Source organism: Lissotriton vulgaris, chromosome 6, assembly GCF_964263255.1.
Source record: "Lissotriton vulgaris chromosome 6, aLisVul1.2, whole genome shotgun sequence".
Lineage (NCBI taxonomy): Eukaryota > Metazoa > Chordata > Amphibia > Caudata > Salamandridae > Lissotriton > Lissotriton vulgaris.
In genome coordinates this window covers 848,193,807-848,215,413 of record NC_141694.1, presented here as the reverse complement: position 1 = coordinate 848,215,413, position 21,607 = coordinate 848,193,807, and the positions used below count along the sequence as shown (strand labels likewise).

At 41.1% G+C, this 21,607-nt stretch overlaps 1 protein-coding gene across 1 annotated transcript in view; it reads left to right on the top strand.

Moving 5' to 3' along the window:
- Positions 1–21,607, top strand: part of CRIM1 (cysteine rich transmembrane BMP regulator 1) — an 891,430-nt gene that overhangs the window by 543,311 nt on the left and 326,512 nt on the right. The window contains exon 7 of the mRNA XM_086926868.1: positions 2,485–2,682. Within this exon, the coding sequence (XP_086782994.1) occupies positions 2,485–2,682 (198 nt within the window). The remainder of the gene's footprint in view (positions 1–2,484; positions 2,683–21,607) is intronic.

Here is a 21,607-nt window from a genome sequence, read left to right as displayed (position 1 = left end):
ATTAGGAGACTCAGGGTTGCGTCGTTGAACAACCCTCGCTCTCCTAATGCAAAGCTGCCAGCCAGAGCAAACACTACTGCGCATGACTGCTGGTCGGAAAAATTCTCCGACCTAAACCCAACATGCGCACTTGTGCTGCTGCCACCTCCTGGCCTGACAATGCATGTCAGTCAGCATGACACCGGACCGCCCACCCCTTCAAACTCTGAAGGGGGTGGGTGGTCCGGCATCATACTGACTGACATGTATTGTCAGTTCAGACAGAGCCGCTGCGGGTGCGGCTTGTGGTTCAACGCCCCAGCGCCCTAATGGACTCACTGCCACTGTAATCCATACTTTTTAATGCACTTCTTTTCATTATGAGCATGACTCCTTGCAGAAAGTACAAGCTACACTGGATGTAGAAACAAAGCCCATTAGCAAAAAAGAACAAAAACATACTATCGCAACATCTATTTTTTTTGTTTTTCTGATTCTGGCTTGGTTTTTACAGTCATTTCAGCCTGCTTTATGAGCAGGTTACCCACCTAGATTGTCTTCGGGAGGAAATAGTCTTGCAATGCCTCCTCTTGTGTTGTGTGTTGTATGCTCTGCAGTGGGTGTGGCACCTGAAAATGCCTGGAAAGACAGGAGCACAAAAAGGAACTAGGCGTAGATTGCCTTTTCTTGTGGTGTCTGAAATGTAGCTAGATAGGCTGGCCCGCACTAGAACTGAAGGATACAGTGTTTAGTCTTTTTATTGTGTTGTAGACTGAAACAGACAAACTGCATACTCTTGAATTTAGTCCTACAGGGTTTGTAAACAGTGGACTAAGGCCTACAGTGTTTCTTGTGTTCCTTGCTTTGCAGGGGCCGAGGTGTGTATACAGTGGACTAAGGCCTACAGTGTTTTTTTGTTTGCTCTGCAGAGACGAGTTTGTAAACAGTGGTCTAATCCCATCATTGTTTCTTCTGGTGTTGCGTGCTGTACAGAGACAGAGGGTAGTAAACAGTGGCACTTGGGCCTTCAATTGATTTTTTTCTTCTTCTTTGTACAATCAGATGTCACCAGTGTTTCTTCTTGTGATGTGTGCTATGCATTTGCCTGCAGATAATTGGTCTAAGTCCTACAGTGGTTTTTTTATGTGATACATGCTATGCAAAGACCAAGGCTGGAAATGCTACAACTGAGCCCTGCAGTGTTCCTTCTCGTGTTAGTGAACTTAAAAGTACATCCACAGCATAAACTCCTAGTAGCTCAACAATGTTTCCTATTGAGACTGGAAAACATTTGAATTGGTCTATGGAACTAAGTAAAATAGTTATGCACCTTCACTTAGAACCTCTTCACCGTTCTACCAACCTACTACCTCTGGGCTGATATTGTACTGCGATGTATCCTTTATTAAGTGTTTCTGCCCAGGTAGGGACTGGAAAATACTAGAACAGTTCTGTTTCGAGGAAGAACCAGCCCTGTAAGCAATCCTATTATATTTGTGTGCGGTTAACTTTCAGGGACTGTAAAATGTAAGTATAGCTCTGTCCTGGGGTATGTGGAAGCATTTGAGACAGTAATTTGATGTGTGTGAATTTGTCCTATTCACTTGTCAAATAATAGTTGGCAATGCAACCGTGGAATATTCGTAGACCGTTATGGAATGCATTCCATCGATATGATTGGCCAAAGCAGCATATATGTTATACAAAGTTTTCATAAATTTAAAGGGGCAATAAGAGATATAAAACCTCAAAGTGTTGATCTTTATTTTCCATATTCCGCTCAGCTTTGTAGTAAGAACCCTATTCACCCTCATGGGTACAGAAGTACAATAGCACTGTATGCTATAAGGACTCTTGGGGCCCCTATAAAGACACCTACTTTTATACAGAGCCACCCAACATGTTCTTAATGATTGTCTTCTGAATAGTGCAGTCTTGTTCCACTCAAATGCCAGCAATGGCGCCTCCACAAGTGATTTTTAGATGGGGCCACAGATGAATCTGGTATGGTCACCTACAAGGGGCAATTGGGAGGAGGAGGTTCACTTAAATGGTTAAAAGCTAATTTTGTATACTTCTTTATATATACACACAAACATCCACACGAAGAAATATTTAAGTATTTCAAGCAAACATGTATTGCCTCAAAGAATTGCTGCTATGAAGTCGAAGGAAGTTGGGCAAACTAATGTGTACTATCGGGCAAGTGCGGTGTCTGATTTTTTTTCTTCTTTGTTTTGCCTCGTGGCACATTATACAGCTGTTGTGGGAGGGCATGGGGGGGCAGGGCAAGCCGAGTTGAGGCACTGGCCCCATCTGGTTCCCCCTAGAGACACCTGTGGTTGGCAGAGCATGAAGTTTGACGGCTGTAGTGAAAGTGAGTTGTTTTAAGACTCCTTCAAGAAGAAAGCACAGAGCAAAGGTCCAAAAGTGTAGCATGTTTTACACCTGTATCTTCACTGCTGTGCTTTCAAGACTGACTGTAGACCTTGTTTCCACACGTAGATCCAGTGTATCCAGTACATAACCCAGCGGGCTGCTACGCTAATGGTCAGATTCGAGCACATGGAGACCGCTGGCGGGAAGACGACTGTACCTTCTGCCAGTGCATCAATGGTGAGCCACACTGCGTGGCCACCGCTTGTGGACAGAGCTGTCTGAACCCAGTCAAGGTGCCTGGAGAGTGCTGCCCAGTGTGTGAAGGTAAGTCCTGTACATTCCACATATTCTTTGCTTTTCACTGCTCAATGCTTGAAGATACTCACCATTTACTCAAACTTTCTAATGCCTGCCCATGGTATTTGCTGCTTTTGCTTGCATGTTTTTACTCTAGATCCAGTAAATCAATTCGGTATAATGTTAAGTATTTTATGGCACCCACAGCCTGGGTACAACTATGCTAGGTATTCAGTTTCCTAGGAAAAGTATTTGCTCACTCTTTTATTCATTCATTCTTAGACCAAAGACGGCATTGTACATCCACGTTTAGAAAGCTGATGCTGATTCAGCGTTTTATTGACTTTAGTCATCTCTGCATGGTTGTTTAGTCTGACTTGAGGATCCATGTACATTTGCTGTTATTTGGCTTGGGGAATTCTGCTTGTGGTCTTCAAAGACGATAGGATTAATGGCCTCTTAAAGTCTGTGAGGCGGTTTGCTACAGGTATTCGTTTTGAGATGTTTGGCCAGTAAGATTGATATTCATCGTTCCATTCTTCTTTGTGCAGTAGCAAAATCCCAATGACACATCGGTCAGCCTTCTTCGATATTGCATTGTAATTGCATTTATATAGCGCTCACTACCCCTGAAGAGGCGTCGAAGAGCTTTTTCGGTGAGTAGCATGCTACTCCGGAACCCATTAAGGATTAGTGGTGAATTACTATAGTGAAATATGAAAATAATTTGAATGGTGGATATGTTAGTGAGTTATTTGGATTCAGAAGGATAGTGGAGGGATAGAAGAGAGAAAAAGGTTTGCATTTATATAGTGGTTGCTACCCCTGATGGGGTGTTAAAACGCTTTTTTGGCGAGTAGCATGCTACTCCAATATGCACATGACTGCTTTGAAACAGACCGCTTACAACCAGAGGGGGAGCAGGTTATTTCATGAACATGTGATTCTGAGGAACAGATTGCAGTGCATGTCCCTGTAGACATGTTTGGGGTTTCATAAAGGCCAACACATGGTTACCGTTTGTAAATTCTGTTAGCAGGATGGCTAGCCAACAGTCTGCCATCTCAGTTTGACCTGCACATCAGAGCTGTTTTCTGTGGCAGCTGTGAAGTCAGTTAGACCTCCTGTGGTAGCTTGAAGTGCAGCATGAACAAGGCATACTGAGCAAAGGCAAAAATACATCCAGGAGTTTCCTCATATTGAAATTTCCAGATCGGGACGTTGCTTAGTATTCTCATGTGCATCTGTAATGGTTTGTTTATTCCCTTTAATGTAGTGGAAACTTGGATTTTCTGTAAAACCATAGAAGGCATGTGTGATTGAGCCTGTACAATTCTTCGTGCTGTGTCCTAATTATTCTTTTCTTATTTTCACTTTTGTGCTGCTTCTGCGGATCCGCTCCTGCTGTTCGGTCTCAGATCTTTTAGGAAATTGGTCGAGCTCTGAAATGAGTTTGTGTGGTGGATGTGCTACTGGTTCGCTTTGTAATGATCAGCTCACGTCGAAGCAGCGGTGTTGACATCTGTTGTTCTGTCGAGTTACGAAACACACCTCTCCCATTTTTCTCCAGCTGTGCTTCTTTAAGGTTTCAATACTAGATGACAGTCGCTAATCTGAAGCATTTAAAGCTGGGAAAAACATGCCAGTTGCTCGTACATATATAGAAGCAAATTTCAACATTGAATCTTTTGTGTCTGGTGAAAGCGGCCTGGCACTGTGTGTGAGGCTGGCCAGCGACAGTTCTCAGTATTTTTACTTCGGATATTGGTTCATTGATAAACAGTGGGTAAAATAAAAGAAGAACATACATAAAACAGTCATCAGGCAAAAACAAAGCCCTGTGCTGAATATTTGTCATCTAGAAGTGTTATTTCTCTCTTGGGTCTTCCCTTCTTTCGTGCTCTAAAATAGCTACTCTAAGCACTTGTTGTGTCTGGAGGGATATTGCAATTTTGTAGAAGACAACTCAGTCCACAAGGGTCCTTCTTCATACCTTCAATGACTCCGGGTATCCTCTGTTTTCCATGGCTCCTCTCTCAGCCCTTGCTTTGAGGCTACTTTATCATGGTGCAATGCATTGCGAGCAATCAGCAAAACATTCCTTTTTGCCGCTCCCAGCAGCATCATTTTCTATTGGTGCCGGTGGAAAAGGTATGTTTTCCAGAGGTGACTTTAAATATAGGACTCTATATAACCAACCTATATTCTTCAAAGCCAACTGTAGTCTCCTAATTAGCTGTGAGAAATGCCTAGAAGTGGCGTAGGATCAGACAGCCAACATCTCACATCTAAGGTTCTTACCTTCATGTGCCTGAACACTAAACGGTGCAGTTTCCATATTCATTGCCCTCAGAAAATGGCACCACATTTTTCAGAGTTAAAGGTTACCCTCTAGCAACTTCATATATTACCACACAGAAGCTGCCAGCAGCCAAAGCACCTCACCTACCCTCATTCTAATCAGCACTCGCTCAGCAGTCTGTCTTGCACTTTTGTCGCACAGGTTTGGCTTACACTTGCCTGCACACTGAATGTCTTTGTTCCCATTACCTACTGCACACATCATAAAAACACAAGATTACAAGACTGCTGCAGACCTTTCTGTTATCCACAAGTCTGTTGCGGATGATCACAGAACCCTCCATCCTAGTCTCCACGTTGCTCCCCTGCTTCTTCCTGATCTCTAGATCACAAATAGTTTTAATCTCATCTACTGAACTACTTGAACCTGCTATAAAACTCAAGGATCCCTTTTGTGCTATACGTTAATTCATACATCTATCCTCAAACATAGTGCCCTGAAGCAGAATACTCTCAAAAAGTATATTACCATAAAGACTTCCAAAAATCTGTTTCCTCTATTTATATTTCTTTAAAAGTTTATTATTTTAATTATTAATCAGTTATCTTCCAATTTAGTCCTCAAATATTAATTTCATATGAATGCAAAATAAAAAAGGGAAATTCCAAACATTGTATATATACACACAACAGTGCATTCACAATATCAATTTACACATATAAATAAAAAAATCCCACCTGCATATGTTTCTTTAACGTAAAACCACTAAAACATTTATTAAAGTAATTAATCTATTTCTTTCCATGAAACTAGTGTCTTCGCAGCGTTTCAGCGGATTATCTGGAAATTCCCCGCCTTCTTCAGGATAAATGTTCTTACAACACGAAGTTTTAAACAATAATTAATCTGGGAAACAGAAATTAATAAAAACCTGATTAGATACAGAACATAATTTCATTTAGTAATTTGTTCAGTGCACACTATTGACTAGAAGGGTTGCTAACCTACATTTGGTTATATTCAACATTTATCTTTATTATTCAATTATTGTTAAAAAAAATAAATTTTTCTCCAGAGTTCCCTCAATGTGGAAATCTCAAAAATATATGTAACTAGTCCATCTATTCTTTGCTATATCGTCTAATAAAGTCATGGATTTCCTTTACTTACTCTTTTAAACTGCCTCACTGAGCAATAGGTATTTTACTGCTGTCATACTTGAGGATATATCTCTTGATATTGGTTCCAGCATTAAGGAATCTCAATCTGTGAGTACAAGGTCCTCATTGTAATTGACCTTTATGTTCTAGAACCTGAAACAATGTCATCAAAGACTTTACTCATGTGATCGATCACTACCCCATAGTCAATCATACCATATTAAGTAAGAGTTTTTCTCTTTCTGGGTCTTCCAGCTGGCTTGATTGGCACTTCCAGCTTTCAATATTTGCTAGAGACATGCTTAGTTCCTCAGGACTCCATTTCCAAATCAGTCACTTGCAAGTTTTGGTGCCCTTCTTGCCTACCGCTACATCAAGATTCAACAGTGGGCTCATAATACTTAGCTGTACTGCTGAGATTCTGCAAGGAAAAAAACATAACATTTAAGATAATGCATGTCCAGCATCCAAACAGTGTATATAACACATTGGGTATCTAAAGTTAAGCTCTGTCAAGGTAGATTATGTTCTTGCCACCAAGTTTAATATTGACGCAATAATATGCAAGAGGACACATTCACTACTGAGTCAGCCTGAACTCTTAAGGTTTCTTAGCTTTCTTGTTGACCAGAATTTATCCTCCAAAACTCACACCACAAAAAGCATCCTGTATGCCATTGCTTTTTTTCCTGGGCAAGGTCAAGCCCTGTCTTTCTAAAAGAGTGTTGAGCCCCACGGTTCAAACTCTGTTCCTTCGTCATCTTAATAGCAGCAGTGCACTGCTCGCAGAGGTTTCAGATTATGATGTCCTAAGGAAGTGCATCCTCCATCAAACTTCTTCCTCATCGAGAAATGGGATATGTTTCTGCCTTTTGCCCACTCTGAATGTCCTTTGATGGCTGCTCTTTCAAGCCCTCCTATGCCTCATCTTCATGACATACTCCATTCCAAACAAACAATTAATAAATAGACGAACTCGCCCATCCAGCAATGGGAAGGAAACGCTGAATTTCTCTGTGATCAGCAAACTTTAGAAAGTCGTATATCACCAGACTGAGAAGGAAGAACTACAAAAAAAGAAATATACATGAAGCAAATATTCTCCATCTATGTTCCAGACGAGTAGAATATGAAACTACATTCCATCATACACCATCCTTGTCCCATGGCTCCTACAGTTCAGGAAAAAGATACACATATCGCTACAAGAAGCACCTTGTCCTCTCTTAAGGGCTGCAACACCATATCATTCAACATTTCCCATCCTCTTCAGTAGGTGCACCATCTTGAGTCGCCTCACCTCCTTGTAGCTGCACTCCAACACACCATTGCTCTCCAGCTAGTTGTCACCACATAAAAAAACTCTACATGCATCAATGAACGTCAGCCAGATACAGTAGCAGTTCATCTTCGGATGATCTGATATCTGCAGAAGTCTTGAGCTGGATACCAGGCAGATCAGACAGTTCCTTGAAGCTATTGCACTCAATCTATATGATTTCCTCCTTTCTTCCACTTAGGGTTTCATCAACAATAGGCATCTTCTTAATTTGTGTTTGTATTTGATCAAAGAATATATCGCCTCCTGACCAGGAAGCCTCTTTTTCAAGTCCCAATTTTTAGATCGAAGCCTACCAGATAGCACAGCTGTCTGGTTTGCTAACAACATCTTTGGGACTTTCGGAAAACTTCCCTGGGTGTGCCTTGCGCCTATTGCTACCATTGCCTTTGTGATTTGTAACTCACATTTGCTTGCTTTATATTTGCTGGCTTTATTTGTTAGAGGCTATTCACCATTGTTTGTCCATTCACCTTCCCAAACTGTATTTTTCTGTATTCTTCCACTGGTACTAAATTTATGTAAACAGACCTTTAAATCTTGTTCTTATCTTGTCACATTTGCTGTGCATTCAAAGACAGAGGTCAAATGTCCGGCTTTGTCTTCCAGGGAGCTTGGTGTTTACTTTTTTTTCTGACTTCAAAGTGAGAGGATTTATGTGACAATCATGCTGGCTACTTGGGGTGTGCTGTACAATATTTTCTTCTATCATAAAACAAAATTTAAATAGCTGTAAATGAACTGTGCAGATATGACAGAATATGGAAAACACAAACGAAGCACATTTTTTGGTTATTCTGAATTGTGTGGAAGCACATATTTGAATAAGATCAAAACCAATTAGTACAGTAGATGATGACATTTCTATACATTATCTATTGTTTGTGCACTGTATACGTTTATCAGTAAAACTGTTTGTGCGGATGTAATGGTCATTATGCTACCACACCATGCATACTTTACTTTATCCCACTCGGCTCTACTCTGCACCATGCCACTGTACTCTAGTCTGCGCCTCTCCATACTTTGCAACTCCTCACTGCACTCTTCTCTTCACCACTCTACATCACTTCACTCTGTCTCTCTACTCTACACCACTCTCATCTGTCAGTGCACTCTACCCCACACTACTATGCACCACTGCACTCTTCGCAGCTGTACTCTACCAATCCACTCTAAGCCACTCTAATCTACTGTGCACCGCTTCACTCTATGACACTGTACTCTATGCCACTGCACTTGCCAGTTATCTACTGTGAAACAGTCTACTCTATGCAACTCTATTCCACTCTGCGCCTTTCACTCTATGCCACTCCATGCTATTGCAGTATATTATGTGCCACTTCACTCTACCCCTCAGCACTCTATTCCACTCTAGTCTATGGCGCTGCTCTCAACGCTAATGCACCCTACATGGCTTTACTCAAAACCAGTACACACTACGTCACTGCAACCTACAGCAGTGCACCACTGCACTGCACCTCACTGTACTCTGCAATACTCTACACCACTGCACCCTACACTAATGCTATGCTATGTTATGTTAAAATAACTTCTAAAGCGCTCGAATACCCATTGGTGTCTTGTCACTAGCTGAACTTAAGCATGCAGAATTAGGACCATCTTAGTTGTTAAAGAGCCACGTCTTAAGCTCCTTCCTAAAGCGCTCTACTTCACTCTAGTCTATGGCACTGCTCTCTACTTCAATGTACTCTACACCAATTTATTCAAAACCTATGTACTGTATGCAACCGCACTCTACTCTGCACCGCTGTACTCTATGCCACTCTACTGCACTTTGTGCCAATGCACTCTTTGCTCATATATTTTATGCCACTCCACTCTATGCTAATCAACTGTACACCACTCTAATCTACTGTGTGCCGCTGCACTCTGACACTGCATTCTGCGCTACTTCACGCCATGCCTCTCTACTGTACTCTGTGCCACTCTACTCTGCCAGTGCACTCTACCCCTCTCTGCTATGCACCCCTACAGTCTTTGCCACTGCACCCCTATACTCTGCACCTCTGTACTCTGCACCACTCTACGCCAGTGCATTCTACGACAGTGCACTTGATGCCACTGCTCTCTATGCTACTGCACTCTGCCATTCTACTCTGCAAGACTGCACTCTCCACCACTGGACTCCACACCACTCTACTATGCACCACTCAACTCTACACCCCTCTGCTGCACTCTTTGCCAATGTACTCTACACCACTACACTCTATGCCACTCTACTCTGCAGCACTCTACGCCACTCTAATCTGTTCTGTACCACAACACATTACACCACTCTACTCACTGCCGCAGCACACCACTCTACACCTCTGCACTCAACCTTGCACATGTATCCAACTTTGGGGAGCGACCCCCAGGGGGGGGGCTGTGGAGTCATGGGACAGGAGCGTGCATTCATCAGCCTCACTTCTGCCTAGAATCCAAAACGCTTGCTCTTTGTTAATTCCGATAGTTAAAATGCTTCAGCTGAAGTGTCATTCAGTGAGTCTCCTGTGTTGTGAAACTGAAGCCTGGCAAACAGCTAACATGCCTTTGTGCCAGTGTGCTGCTTTCCTGAAAGAAATGCAAATGTGCACAAGTTAATCTGCAAATGTAAAGGGTAATCTACAAATGTAACAGATGTGTGGGATCCGGTTCTGACTTTAATTGATCGAATCACTCTAAGCTTTCTGATGACAAAGATTTATTCTTTTTGCGTGGTAGTGCAAAGAGTTAACTGAGCTGTGAATAGCTTGTTTTTAATTGTCATTGTATTTACATAGCACTTACTATCCCTGAGGAGGTGTTGGACGGGCACTTATGTAAAGAAAATTGCATTACGTACAGTCTGGGTATTACTAAAATCTGTACTTTGGTAACACCATTTTATCGTTAAACTTTTTGCGCATTTTGTATCAGTCTGTCTTATACTGTGTGTAATACAAGCATAACATAATGACTTACATATTCACAGTGCTTTCTGTCACAGGCTGTGACCTTGTAGCGCTAAAAATGCAGAAGTCACTGTTCTCCACTGCACCAATCCAGATTTAATTCTGTGGCTCTCTGGTTACACAAAGACCTTTGCGGTGCATTAACTAATAAAGGTTTCACAACGTACTATGAAGCATTTCCCACTGAGTAAGAACTTTATTTAGTTATTTAATATGTAGCTACATGTAGTCGAAAGACCTAAAAAACGTGCATAATATTTTGATTTTAGCCACACCTTTAACCCTCCCCCTATGGTCAGACTCTCAAGGCCCTCTAGGCCCCCAAACATGACTGAAGTCAACAACAGCAGCAAACTACTATAACCAGAAGTCAGTTTTTGTTCAAATAGAAATGTCTGTTTTCATAATGTTAACCTTTACCAAGAAATATTAAAGTAAAGTGATACAGACATTCTGGGGATATTTGGGGTAGGGTGAACAGGTGTCCCGAATTTGTCAATACAGTTTTTGTTTTTTTAACCGTATGTCCACACAAATTTCAGTAAAGTTAGTGAGTGACATATTTTTGAGAAAGAGCTGGCTGAACACAAAGAGAATCAGGTTTTCGTGTGTTCGAGTGAAGAATTAGTTAGTAGTCCCCATCAAGAAGCTGTTCAATCCAGCAATTGGACTACTTCTGCGAATCTCAAGCATGAGACAGACTTTACCCACATATTCCATGGTATGGACCCATACTACCAATCCATGCACAACAACTTTAGTAGCCTCTTTCTCGATCATCCAAAGGCACTTCAAGGGTATGCCAGGGTTATGAAGCACTTTACAAATAGTACTGTGTACAGTACAGCACAATCTCAAGGCTGTTGTGGTTAATTTGGACATTGTATAGAAGCGAACGAAACTGTATTTCTGCTTGCAGTCTTGGGTGCTGCCTAATATAACTCATCAATCTCCCCAGAGACCTCGCGTGCCAGGCCTTCCCTCCACCTACCATTCTGGCAGCAGGAAGATTGAAATCTGGATGGAAAGTGCTTTTTTTATGTGACAGAAATAATTAGAATTGTTCAACAATATTTCAAGGTCTCCCAAAAATGAGTCTGCTTACAAATCACAAACATGTGGCCTGCAGGACAGTGGAGAAAGTGTTCACATTTTATTTTACACTCTTCTATTTCATTTGTTTCCAAAACTCAAATACCCTTTCTGTACTGGGCGAGAGTAGCTGAAATAATTAACTGTCCACTTCAGACATGGCTAATTTGAGAGTGGCCCTTTAACACCATGTAATCCCTAAATGGATGCTCTTGGGCTCATTAAGACTCAGCACTAAATCCAGGGGTAATGGGGTGATGCAGAATTAGCTCTCAATTTACAGGCGTCTACCCATGTATGTGGAGTGAATTTAATTAAAGGTGGGTCCATGTATATTTCTACATTTAAAGGGCACAGTGTCCCCTCTGACTGTTTTTAGTGGTAGGTCGGCTTAATACAGATGTTCTGTAATGTACTACTGTTTTCTAAAACTGTATCTAACCCCTGCCGTCGGCCAACGGTCGTCAGGAGCGCTACCTCCCCAGTGCTGCGCACGACCGTTGGCCGACGGGCCAGCGCTCGTTATTCGAACGTTCAGCACTGGGTGCTGAACGTTCGAAGCAGCTAAGGTGTTAAGAGTAGAAACTGTGTGTGTGTGTGTGTCAGGCTCATTCCCCCACATACATGGTCTCCAGTTCTGGGCTTTTAACATGCAAAGCATCGATACCAGGTATGTTAGTCTATTCAATGCGGTAGGTGCAAACCAGGAAAACAACTCCCAGAATGCTTTAGGTTTCCCTCTGTATGGAGCTGAGGAGAGAAGTGTAAGAGCCAATTTGAAAGCATTTTAATGTTTATACAGCCCTAATGCTCGGGTAGCTGTTAAAATAACAGTCTGTTTTGAAGAACCATTTCTCCAGTGTGTAGCTAGAGGCCTCTCAGAAGCAGGGACTTCAATCAGAGATAGGTGCTGCGGTCGCCCTCCAGCCAAACAGCATTAGTGTCTATCGGTTGTCATCCTGTTGGAAACCTATCTATCACTGTTACTGTGCAAATAGTTCGGGGGAACGAGATGGCATTCTATAGTAAGCTATAATAAGCCTTTATTGCGCTGTTTCATTGAGTTACAGCATGGGTCTGTTTTGCGCTGTTTTCCATTTGGTACAAATCTATTGCTTTTTAAAGATCTCGTCAGTTTTATGTAAGCGTCGCAAATAAAATTAGATTGCAGGGAAAGTACTTAATGTACTTACTTCTGGGCAAGTGGCCAAAATACTGCGAACTAATTTTGTTTCGCAGTCACAAAGAATCCTGGTGGGGGTTCTCCTGTGATGCACTTGAAATGTGTGGCAAACTATTTCTGAATTTGGGTCACAGCTGCAGAAAAATGTTGCTAATATACGTGCACTCGTGGGGTTAAAATGTAAGATCTTTTCCTAGATTTGCTTTAACACGTACAAGGTATGCTATTTTTAGCAATTTTGTGGTTACATTTTTCACCTGGTGCAAAATGTGTCATGGTGGCAGGCATGTTCATTTAATGTGTTTAAATGCAGCCTAGGTAAATAGCAATAGCGAACAAATAACATACAATAAAATAAAGTTTTTAAGAAAGCAAGATGGCAAACAGGTGAAATATAAAACTTTTTCATTTACATATCGAAATGACTTGTCAGCCTCGTGGCCAATCATGAGTCCTTGTTTGCTAAAATGATACCGCCCAAGGGTTTATGGCCCCAGTAATATATATGTTTTCGTTAATAGTTAGGCGGTAACTAATGTGTAAGAGTATAAAGGTACGATTAATGTTTCTAGGCGGCTTGATGGCCATGAATCATGAAGTGTGTTTAGGTTTGGCCCCTTTCTTGAAATGTACTCTGGAGACTGATTTACTGCAGATGCCCAAACATTTTTTTTTATTTCATGAAGAAACATGATTGTTATATATTATTTTCTTGTAATTATTGTGTGTCGTACTTCTTAAAAACGACGTTTTGCCAAGTATGATTTATAACCAGTAAAATGTATTCAGATCAGGTACATGCCTTCAATTGGTTAAAAAAAAAAGTCAAAAAATACTTCAAGGGAACCCCTCCAACTTACAGCGGAACCACTTGTGTGTGGCAATATAAAAGAGGCTGATGGCTTCAAATAGTTGCAGGACTGTTAAATTCTATCTTCCCTCTACAACTAAAGAATTTTAGAATCTGTTTTCACCCAAAAGTTAGCTCCATACTTATAAACACTGAAAGCCCTAAATTTAAAACACTACTTTCCATTTGCTTTGGGGTATTATTTACTTTGGGATAGCATTAAGAATAGTGAAGTGATAGGCCCCATATACATTGAATGGCTTGTATCTGATACCAATGAATCCTCATCCATACAATGATGGAAATTTTACAGTACGTAATTGTGGGTGGCTTCGCCTTCTGTGACAAGTTTTTATTTATAATTTTATCTAGTAGTAAAATAAAAACACCCATTACCTCAACCTTAGTACCATAAGCTCATCGGCCCCTTAGCCCATTCTAATTCTGTTCTCCGGAGATAGACTTTGTATTATTAGCATCGGGGCGCCCTTGGACAGCAGCATGCTGTTCACTTTCATTCAAGAAACTATTGCCATGTTTTTTAGTTGTGGGTCACACTTGTTTCTTTTTTGAAGTTGAGACTCCCTTGCACCTCTCTCACCTCACTCTTTGTCGAGATGATGGGTTTCTTGTTTACGAAGTAGAGATGTTCACATAATGCTGTTTTTACTGCCAGTGTGGTGCATAATAGTCAACCTGTGATGTATTCTTGTATAGGGCACATTCATCAAACGTTGGAGAAAAAAGTATGATTGATGGTGAGGAGCCATCCATAACTCCATATATAACTGACAAATTTATTTTTAGGCTCCGATGTCATGGAAAGGGTCTAAATATTTATTTTTAACTTTAGTACAGTTTGGCATGCATCCTTATAATTTCTTCAGTATGCTTAGTGCAATGATCCACGGTAGTGATGGTTCCTGTATGGCCCAGTGTCTAGTGTATATCCACGGTCTTTGGCAGTTGTTAGTGTTGAGGTTGGGCTCCATGTCCCTTCTGAGGAGATTGACAATGTGGCTGATGGATTTTGTCCCTATATGCTTTGCTAGCATTTGGCAAATTGTCTTAACATAGGAGATCTTTTTGTCCTTCTTGTACCGGTAATAACTAGGACACCTCAGCGATGGGCTGAGCGATATGAAAGTATGGACCCCGTTATGCAGATGTTTCTATCTCCATGTCTCGGATTTTAATCTATTCGAAGAGATAAAGTAGCATTTGCTGGTTCACCAGTTTCAATTTGGAGCCTAATGAACTTCCAATTTAGGTAGGTATTTTAAGCCTGTAACTTTGCTTGGATGCTTCATGCCTCGACTCTTGAAGTGCATTCTTTCTTGACCAGTAGCTATTAGAGTGTTTTTAAGGCTGGAGACACATGCTTGTGTACCTTTAGATGTAAGCTTTTCCTTGCCACCTGGTTCTGGAGTCACTGCAGCGTCTGGATTTGACTTTTGGGGTGATCTGTATAAATGTTGGAATTTTCTGGTCTCAAGTGGATTGCGATGTTTTTATTCCACCTCATGGTCAGTGTTTATCAGCACATGGTTCAGTACAGTCAGGCTCTAGTTTAGCCCTTCAACCTCACATGGACTTGACAAACGAAGGACAACATCCTCTTGTGGTAATGCCCAAGTTTCTGTTGTTTCCACCTGTAAGGGGCCTTGGTTAACATCTTTGACTAGATATAATCGAGGGCATTTTTCCTAAAGTTGCACATTACCTGCACCCTTAATTTCTTCAACGTTGTGATGCAGGCAGCTACTTCTCCTACAGTGGTGGAAGAACTCCAGACATTTGGGGTGCTATTCTGATTCCTCAGTTCATCCCCCAAAACAGTAGCTGTATCTCCTCTGCACACATATGATACTGTGAGTGGTGGGACTTTTAGCTAAGCTATGTGGCATAGTTACAGATTGAGCAGGAGAGATGAAAGGGGTGACGTTATCGGAGCACTCCTGAAACCCACAGAAAAATCCTGATGATATTGCTTGATTTAATCCAATTCTGATTTGTAACAGGGCTTGAAAAATCCACTCACCCACTCGTTATAGCACGCCTGATTTAATCAGGACGAGCTATTTTTAGAGCCTACTCCTACTGGAGACCTGACAACAGGTGTTCTGCTTGCTTACAAAGTGAATGAGCAATAAAGATGTCTGTAAATCTTATTATCTTGTCACATTTCTCTGCTTTCATAGACCGGTTAAAAGTCAGTTTGTCTTCCTACATTTTTTTTTCTTCGACTAAAGTTAGAAGAGTTTGTAAAGTAATCTGTGTAACAATCGGGATGAGACCAATTCACGGGTCAAGTACATTACGTTTAGGTCGAGTAGTGTACTCAATTTACTAGACTACAAGGCCTGGTAATATTTTACTGATTTTTCTAGTCCTGTATAGGCTTTGGTTAAGACTGAATATGACACATTTGAGTGCTATTCCAGTCACCCTGTCTATTCCCCGATGCATTTAGTTGTAGGAGCATCTTTTATTTTGTAAGAAACAAACACTGATTAAGGATAATCCACCTTAACCTGTTCACTGCTTGGCATTTCTGATTGGGTCTCAGTGGATGTCTATCATTACACAGTGGGTTCCTTTTGATGGTCTATAGTCCTAATTGACTATAATGGAGGATATTGTGTGTCTTTTATTAGCGTGTCTAAGTACACTTTTGTGCTCTGAGATTTTATATCACTGTGTAGATTTTTACCTTTCTGATTCATTATTCTAGTCATTCAGAAAAACAGCCTGTAGGGTCAAAATATGCAGCAAATATGTTTTCTTAGACACTGCTTGTAGTTTTAATTCAACTGTCTCGGAAAAATCTTACATGTAAGAGAAAGTTGGCTATTAGGCAGCGTTAAGATGGCCAATTTGGTCTTTGTAGGCCGGGCATTAGCGACGATCTTTTATTTTTATCAAAAGGATATGTTTTATATACCTATAGGGCTTTCAGTCAGTTTTCTTCATCCATTGGTCTTTTATTGAGTCATTCACGTGTTTCTGCTGCCCACTGAAGCATACTGCATTGGGCAATGGCTCCTCCCACTCCAGCCATTGGCTGATTTTACTCAGTGATGGTATTCTCCTGTTCCACAAGGAGCACATCAGCTCACAAAGTAGTTTCTTTCAGTTCCAGGGATTGGTACGATAAAGCATGCTTCTTGAGACTAAAAGATAATGCTTTTAGCAAGTGTTTTATTTTTTCTTTCATGACTGGAAAAAGCCTGTCAGCTTCCCTAATAATAAAGTTTTGCAAACACCATGAAAAAAGAAAACCAGTGCTAACAAAGCTAAGAGTCAGGCAGCTAACTCCATTTTTGGGGGGTTTGCCAATGCTTGTTTAGGATTCATTTGACAGTGGAGCTATCTGCGCGACTTGTACTTACCAGATATTGTGCTTTGAATCAGCCCAGTGGGGTATATATATATACACACACTCTCCCCTCATTCTATTGACTCTTAGGCGTATCCTTCCACCTCCTGTGCTTGTATTGTGCTGCATGAGGGACTATTTTAAATCTTACCAATACAATGAAACGTCACATATTACATTTCCTCTTGCATACACGCACAAAGAACGCAACTGTGATTTAATTTTTCACAGCAGCACACTTTATAAAAAACATTTAATCAAACCTCAAAATGCTAAGCTAAGGGAGCCTGTCATGTGGGAAGAAAGTGGTTAAAAGAATGCGTGCTGGTGCCCAACGCTATGCTCAGAAGACAATGGCTGGTGCTCTTAAATGTTGGCTCACGAAAACCGAGACTGTGCTATCTTCAATTCACTTCCAGCCTCTTTAATCCACTACCAGACACCACCTTACCCTTTAACTCACTGTTGCAGATGTCCGCTTTCTCATTTTGTTTCGTTTTTTTCAGCTTTCTCTTCTTCCTCTTTTCCCATTTGTATGAGTTCTCTCTCTTGTGAAATGTCTGACCAGGAAAAATAAGTGCCAGTCCCCAAAATGAGTGCCGGTGGCCTCCACGTGCTCAAATTGGGACTAGAAAACAGTAACTTTACTTCCCAAAACAAGCCACCCGCATCCCCCCTACCTCCCTATAATGTCTGTAGCTTAAGTTTTTCTGTGTACCGAAGCATATATACATTTGTCTTCTTTACAAATACAACTTCAAAATTTGCTTTCTACACTATTTTAGATCTTGACTTGATGCAGCAGCAGGTTTTGTTTTTTGCTTGCATTGTACTGCACATTTGCAAGGATTTGTTCTTGAGTAGAGACGCACCTCACGACTCGACATGGGCTCTAGGCCTGATTGACAGCCCGCGAACGCCGCCCTTGCCCCTTCCACCTGCGTTCAATCCTTTCTGCAATGGGTGTGGAAATGCGTGACTGCCCCTTGCCCTCTGTCGCCTCGTTTCACTGACAAACGCCAACGCTTGAAATATAAGAGTATTGCTTAATGACCGGTGCTGCTTCAGGATTTACATTTTGATTTAAGGTTGTCATTCTGAGAGGAAAGTAGCGTCATGCAGACTTCTGTGTGGTTAACTACCTAATAGAAGTGGGCGCGTGGCTTGTTTCCAGTCAGCAGAGACGAGGCATGCCTGGCAGTACGCTCAAATATAAATTTCACTTAATGGGGGGTTATTACTGACCCTCACTCTGCTGGTCGTGAAGAAGCCACCATGGTGTACAGGAGTCTTAACCGCATCGATGCTGCGGCGATTTTCGCTCTGTGCGGCTTTTTTTTAAAAGCCGAGTTACGTGACAAGCTCAGCTCGTCATCAGCACACGCCACCCGTGGGTGATGACGAGCTGAGCTCGTCATCAGCATCGAAAGGGTTAACAGACAACAGTGCTATACCGTTTTATTCTTTACCTCTCCTTTGTCTTGCACTTGGTCGTGCAGGTTAATGTCAGTTTCGTTTTGTAATGCAAACATCAAAAATCGTGTAGACCATTTTGATTTCAAAGGATTGTATTAATTTTTATATGCAAATACATTAGCATTTCTGTTACAAGGTTAGCCAAACGTAGTTTGTAGCAGTGTTTACAGGCACTTTGAAATATATGTTTAGCTAATCCCCTCTGATTTGACTTGCTGAAAATTAGGCAAAGGATGATAGAAAGAAGCAGGAGAGAAAGGGGTGAAAGGATGATTCAAGAAAGGTTCTGTAGTAATGAGACTAATAAAACTTATAGCCGCGTGACAAAGCCGTCACCCCAATGGCTTGCTTTGTGGCGAGATTGGTAGCCAAGTCAGCCCACCCGTCGCCCCGTAGGGCCATGGTAGAAGCGCTCCATCTCGCTCGCCCTACCGCCCATCGAGGGGTGTGGGTGGGGGGGGGAGGAGGCGGGGAGAACAAGGGGACGGTCGCCAAGAGGAAATGGTTTCATGGGGGTTCGTATGAGTCTAGGTACGTGTCGAGTGACTTCCACATCCCCCTGGTTGCTGGCCTCCAGGGTGAGTTCTGTAGTGAAATGTTATCCGCACCTTTGACATGTGTAACCCAGTTGACCCAGCCTTTGTATGATGTCTTATTTGTGTCTTTCCAATTGGCCAGGACCATTTTTATCGCCGCGGTCAGCAGCAGGTCTAGTAGGTCCAAATCAAAAGGGCAAGTTTGCACAATGTACTGGGGCCTCACAATTCAATTCATTTTTTTAAATTTGATTCAGACCTCACAAGAGATCAACAAATACAGATATTTAAAAATTATTATTCTTGGATAAAACTGTTGAAATTCTAATTAAAGGTGATTGATTAATACTACTTATACAACATACAGTTAATAAAAATACTCAAATTAAACTTCCAAAAAACTTTTAAAAATGTTAATTAAGTGATAACATACAAATTAATTTGCTGCATAGTTACACAGCATAATTAGATCTTGAGCTAACCTGGTATTGTCTCTTAACTGAGTAGGTGATATAAACTGTTGTCTAGCCTCTACCAATCTCGGGTTGGGGCAAATTAATAAAACCTGATGCAGATCTTGTTTGCCACCTTTGCATAGATCACAAACGCCTTTAGAGTTATTTATGCCTTCCCACTAAGCTATAAAAGTAGCTATAGGGAGAATGCCCAATCGTAAGAGGAGGATACAACGCCATGCCCCATGCTCTAATTGAAACTGTAAGTAAGGCTGAGGTGTTTTACATACTATTTTCGCAGTAAAGATTTTATAATGCTTTCGTTGAATACAGTATTCTTTATTACTGATTCTTGGGGCCATATGTTTTAAAAAAGAGCTACAGATGAGCTGGAGACCAATCCTGTAAAAGTGCTAAAGTGCATTGTGAGACCTCAAGGGTTTTTAACAGGTACCTATTGAAAGTGTACCGGAACACCCCCTCTCTAAAAGTCCCCTATTTTATCAAATATCTCAGTGTGTCTGGCGCAGCATGCAAGAGCTTATATGCCCACTTTATGATATTAGAGATTACTTGGGCGAATAGTTCCATTATAGATAGCTCAAGGCGAAGAGCTTGAGCTGGGACAGTTTTCGTAGTATACTACCTTCCTTTATGTGTATCTGCTGCCATGTTTTGATATGTGTATATTCCATGGCATAGGATAATATTGGAGAGATTTTCATGCCGTAGACCTCCAACAACAATTTGAAGTGTCTATTTCCCGTAGAACGATAAAATCTCAGTAATGCCCCAACATGTGATTCTGCCTTCCGCTTTAGATGTTGAAGATGGGCTGTATCTTGTAGATTATGCTTAAAAATACTGCCCAAATATACATATTCTTTTACAGTCTCAATTAGCTTACCTCCCAGTGACCAAATGAAAGATAAAGATTTCCTTCTGCCACTAAGAGGGAGAGCTTTAGTTTTAGATATATTTGGGACCAGATAATTTGTTCGCATATTGACTCAATTCATTCAGATTTCTTTCCAGGCCAATTGGGGTACAATCAAGTATGATGTCATCTGCATACATTAAGCAATGTATATCGACATGTGCTAACTTTGGAGGGAAATTCTTAATTTGGGAAAAGCGCCAGGGAAGGTTGCTGATGTAAATGGAGAATAGTAAGGGGGCTAATAAGCAGCCCTGCTTCAACCCATTCTTCGTAGGAAATGGTTTAATTAGACCTTTTTCTTCCCCTATCTGGACTCTACACCAAGTAGCTGTATGTAGGGAGATTATTATTGTGAGTAGATCAGAAGGGATTCACAGATTCTCCATTTTCTCCACAATATCGGTTTGTCTATACTATTGAAAGCGGTCGAAAAATCGATAAAAGCACAATATAAAATTTGAGCATTTAATGTCGCATATTTGTCAAGAACTGTCTGAAGTACAGCTATGTTATCCAGTGTCGAGTGCTTAGAGCGAAATCCGGCCTGTGTATCGGGGATCACTTTATTTGCAAAGGCCCAGTCTTTTAAGTGATCCAGGACACAAGCTGCAAAGATTTTATCTGTGGTGTCGAGTACAGCTATTTCTCTGTAATTAGCTTGATTCGTTCCTTGGCCTTTTTTGAAGAGAGGGACCACTATACTCCCCCGCCAAGAATCTGGTATTTCTCCACTCATCAAACAGTATTGGAAAAGTGGTACTAAGAATTTGCTCCAGTCATCTGTGTTTTTTTGTAAAACTTTAATTGGCATTTTATCGGAACCCAACACTGTTGATGGCCTTGCGGAGGTTATAAAAGTAAAGTTTTGTGAAGCTAAAATTTTCATTGGATCCTGCACACGTTGGTACTTCTGCACAGGATACTTGTTATGGATAGTCTGGTTTTGAGGATTATATTTATAAAGCTTATAAATGTACTTTTCCCAGTCTGATGAAGATACTGGAGTCGCTTGAGTTGGTTTTTGTATCCCCATTTGATCCAATATGATCTTCCAGAAGGTTTTATTGTTTCTATGTTTAATTGCAATTTATATAGCAGTCCAGACTCTAGCTCTTTGGGCTTGCTTGTCTCTCTTTTTCTTCTGTTGATGGAGTTTTTTCAGTTTCCTTATGTCTCATTGTCTTGCAACACAAAACTCTCAAAATGAACATCTGATCAATTTATTTAATTGGCGGGAGTTATCAGCTAGGGATCCTTTCTTAGAAATTTTAACAATTTCTTTT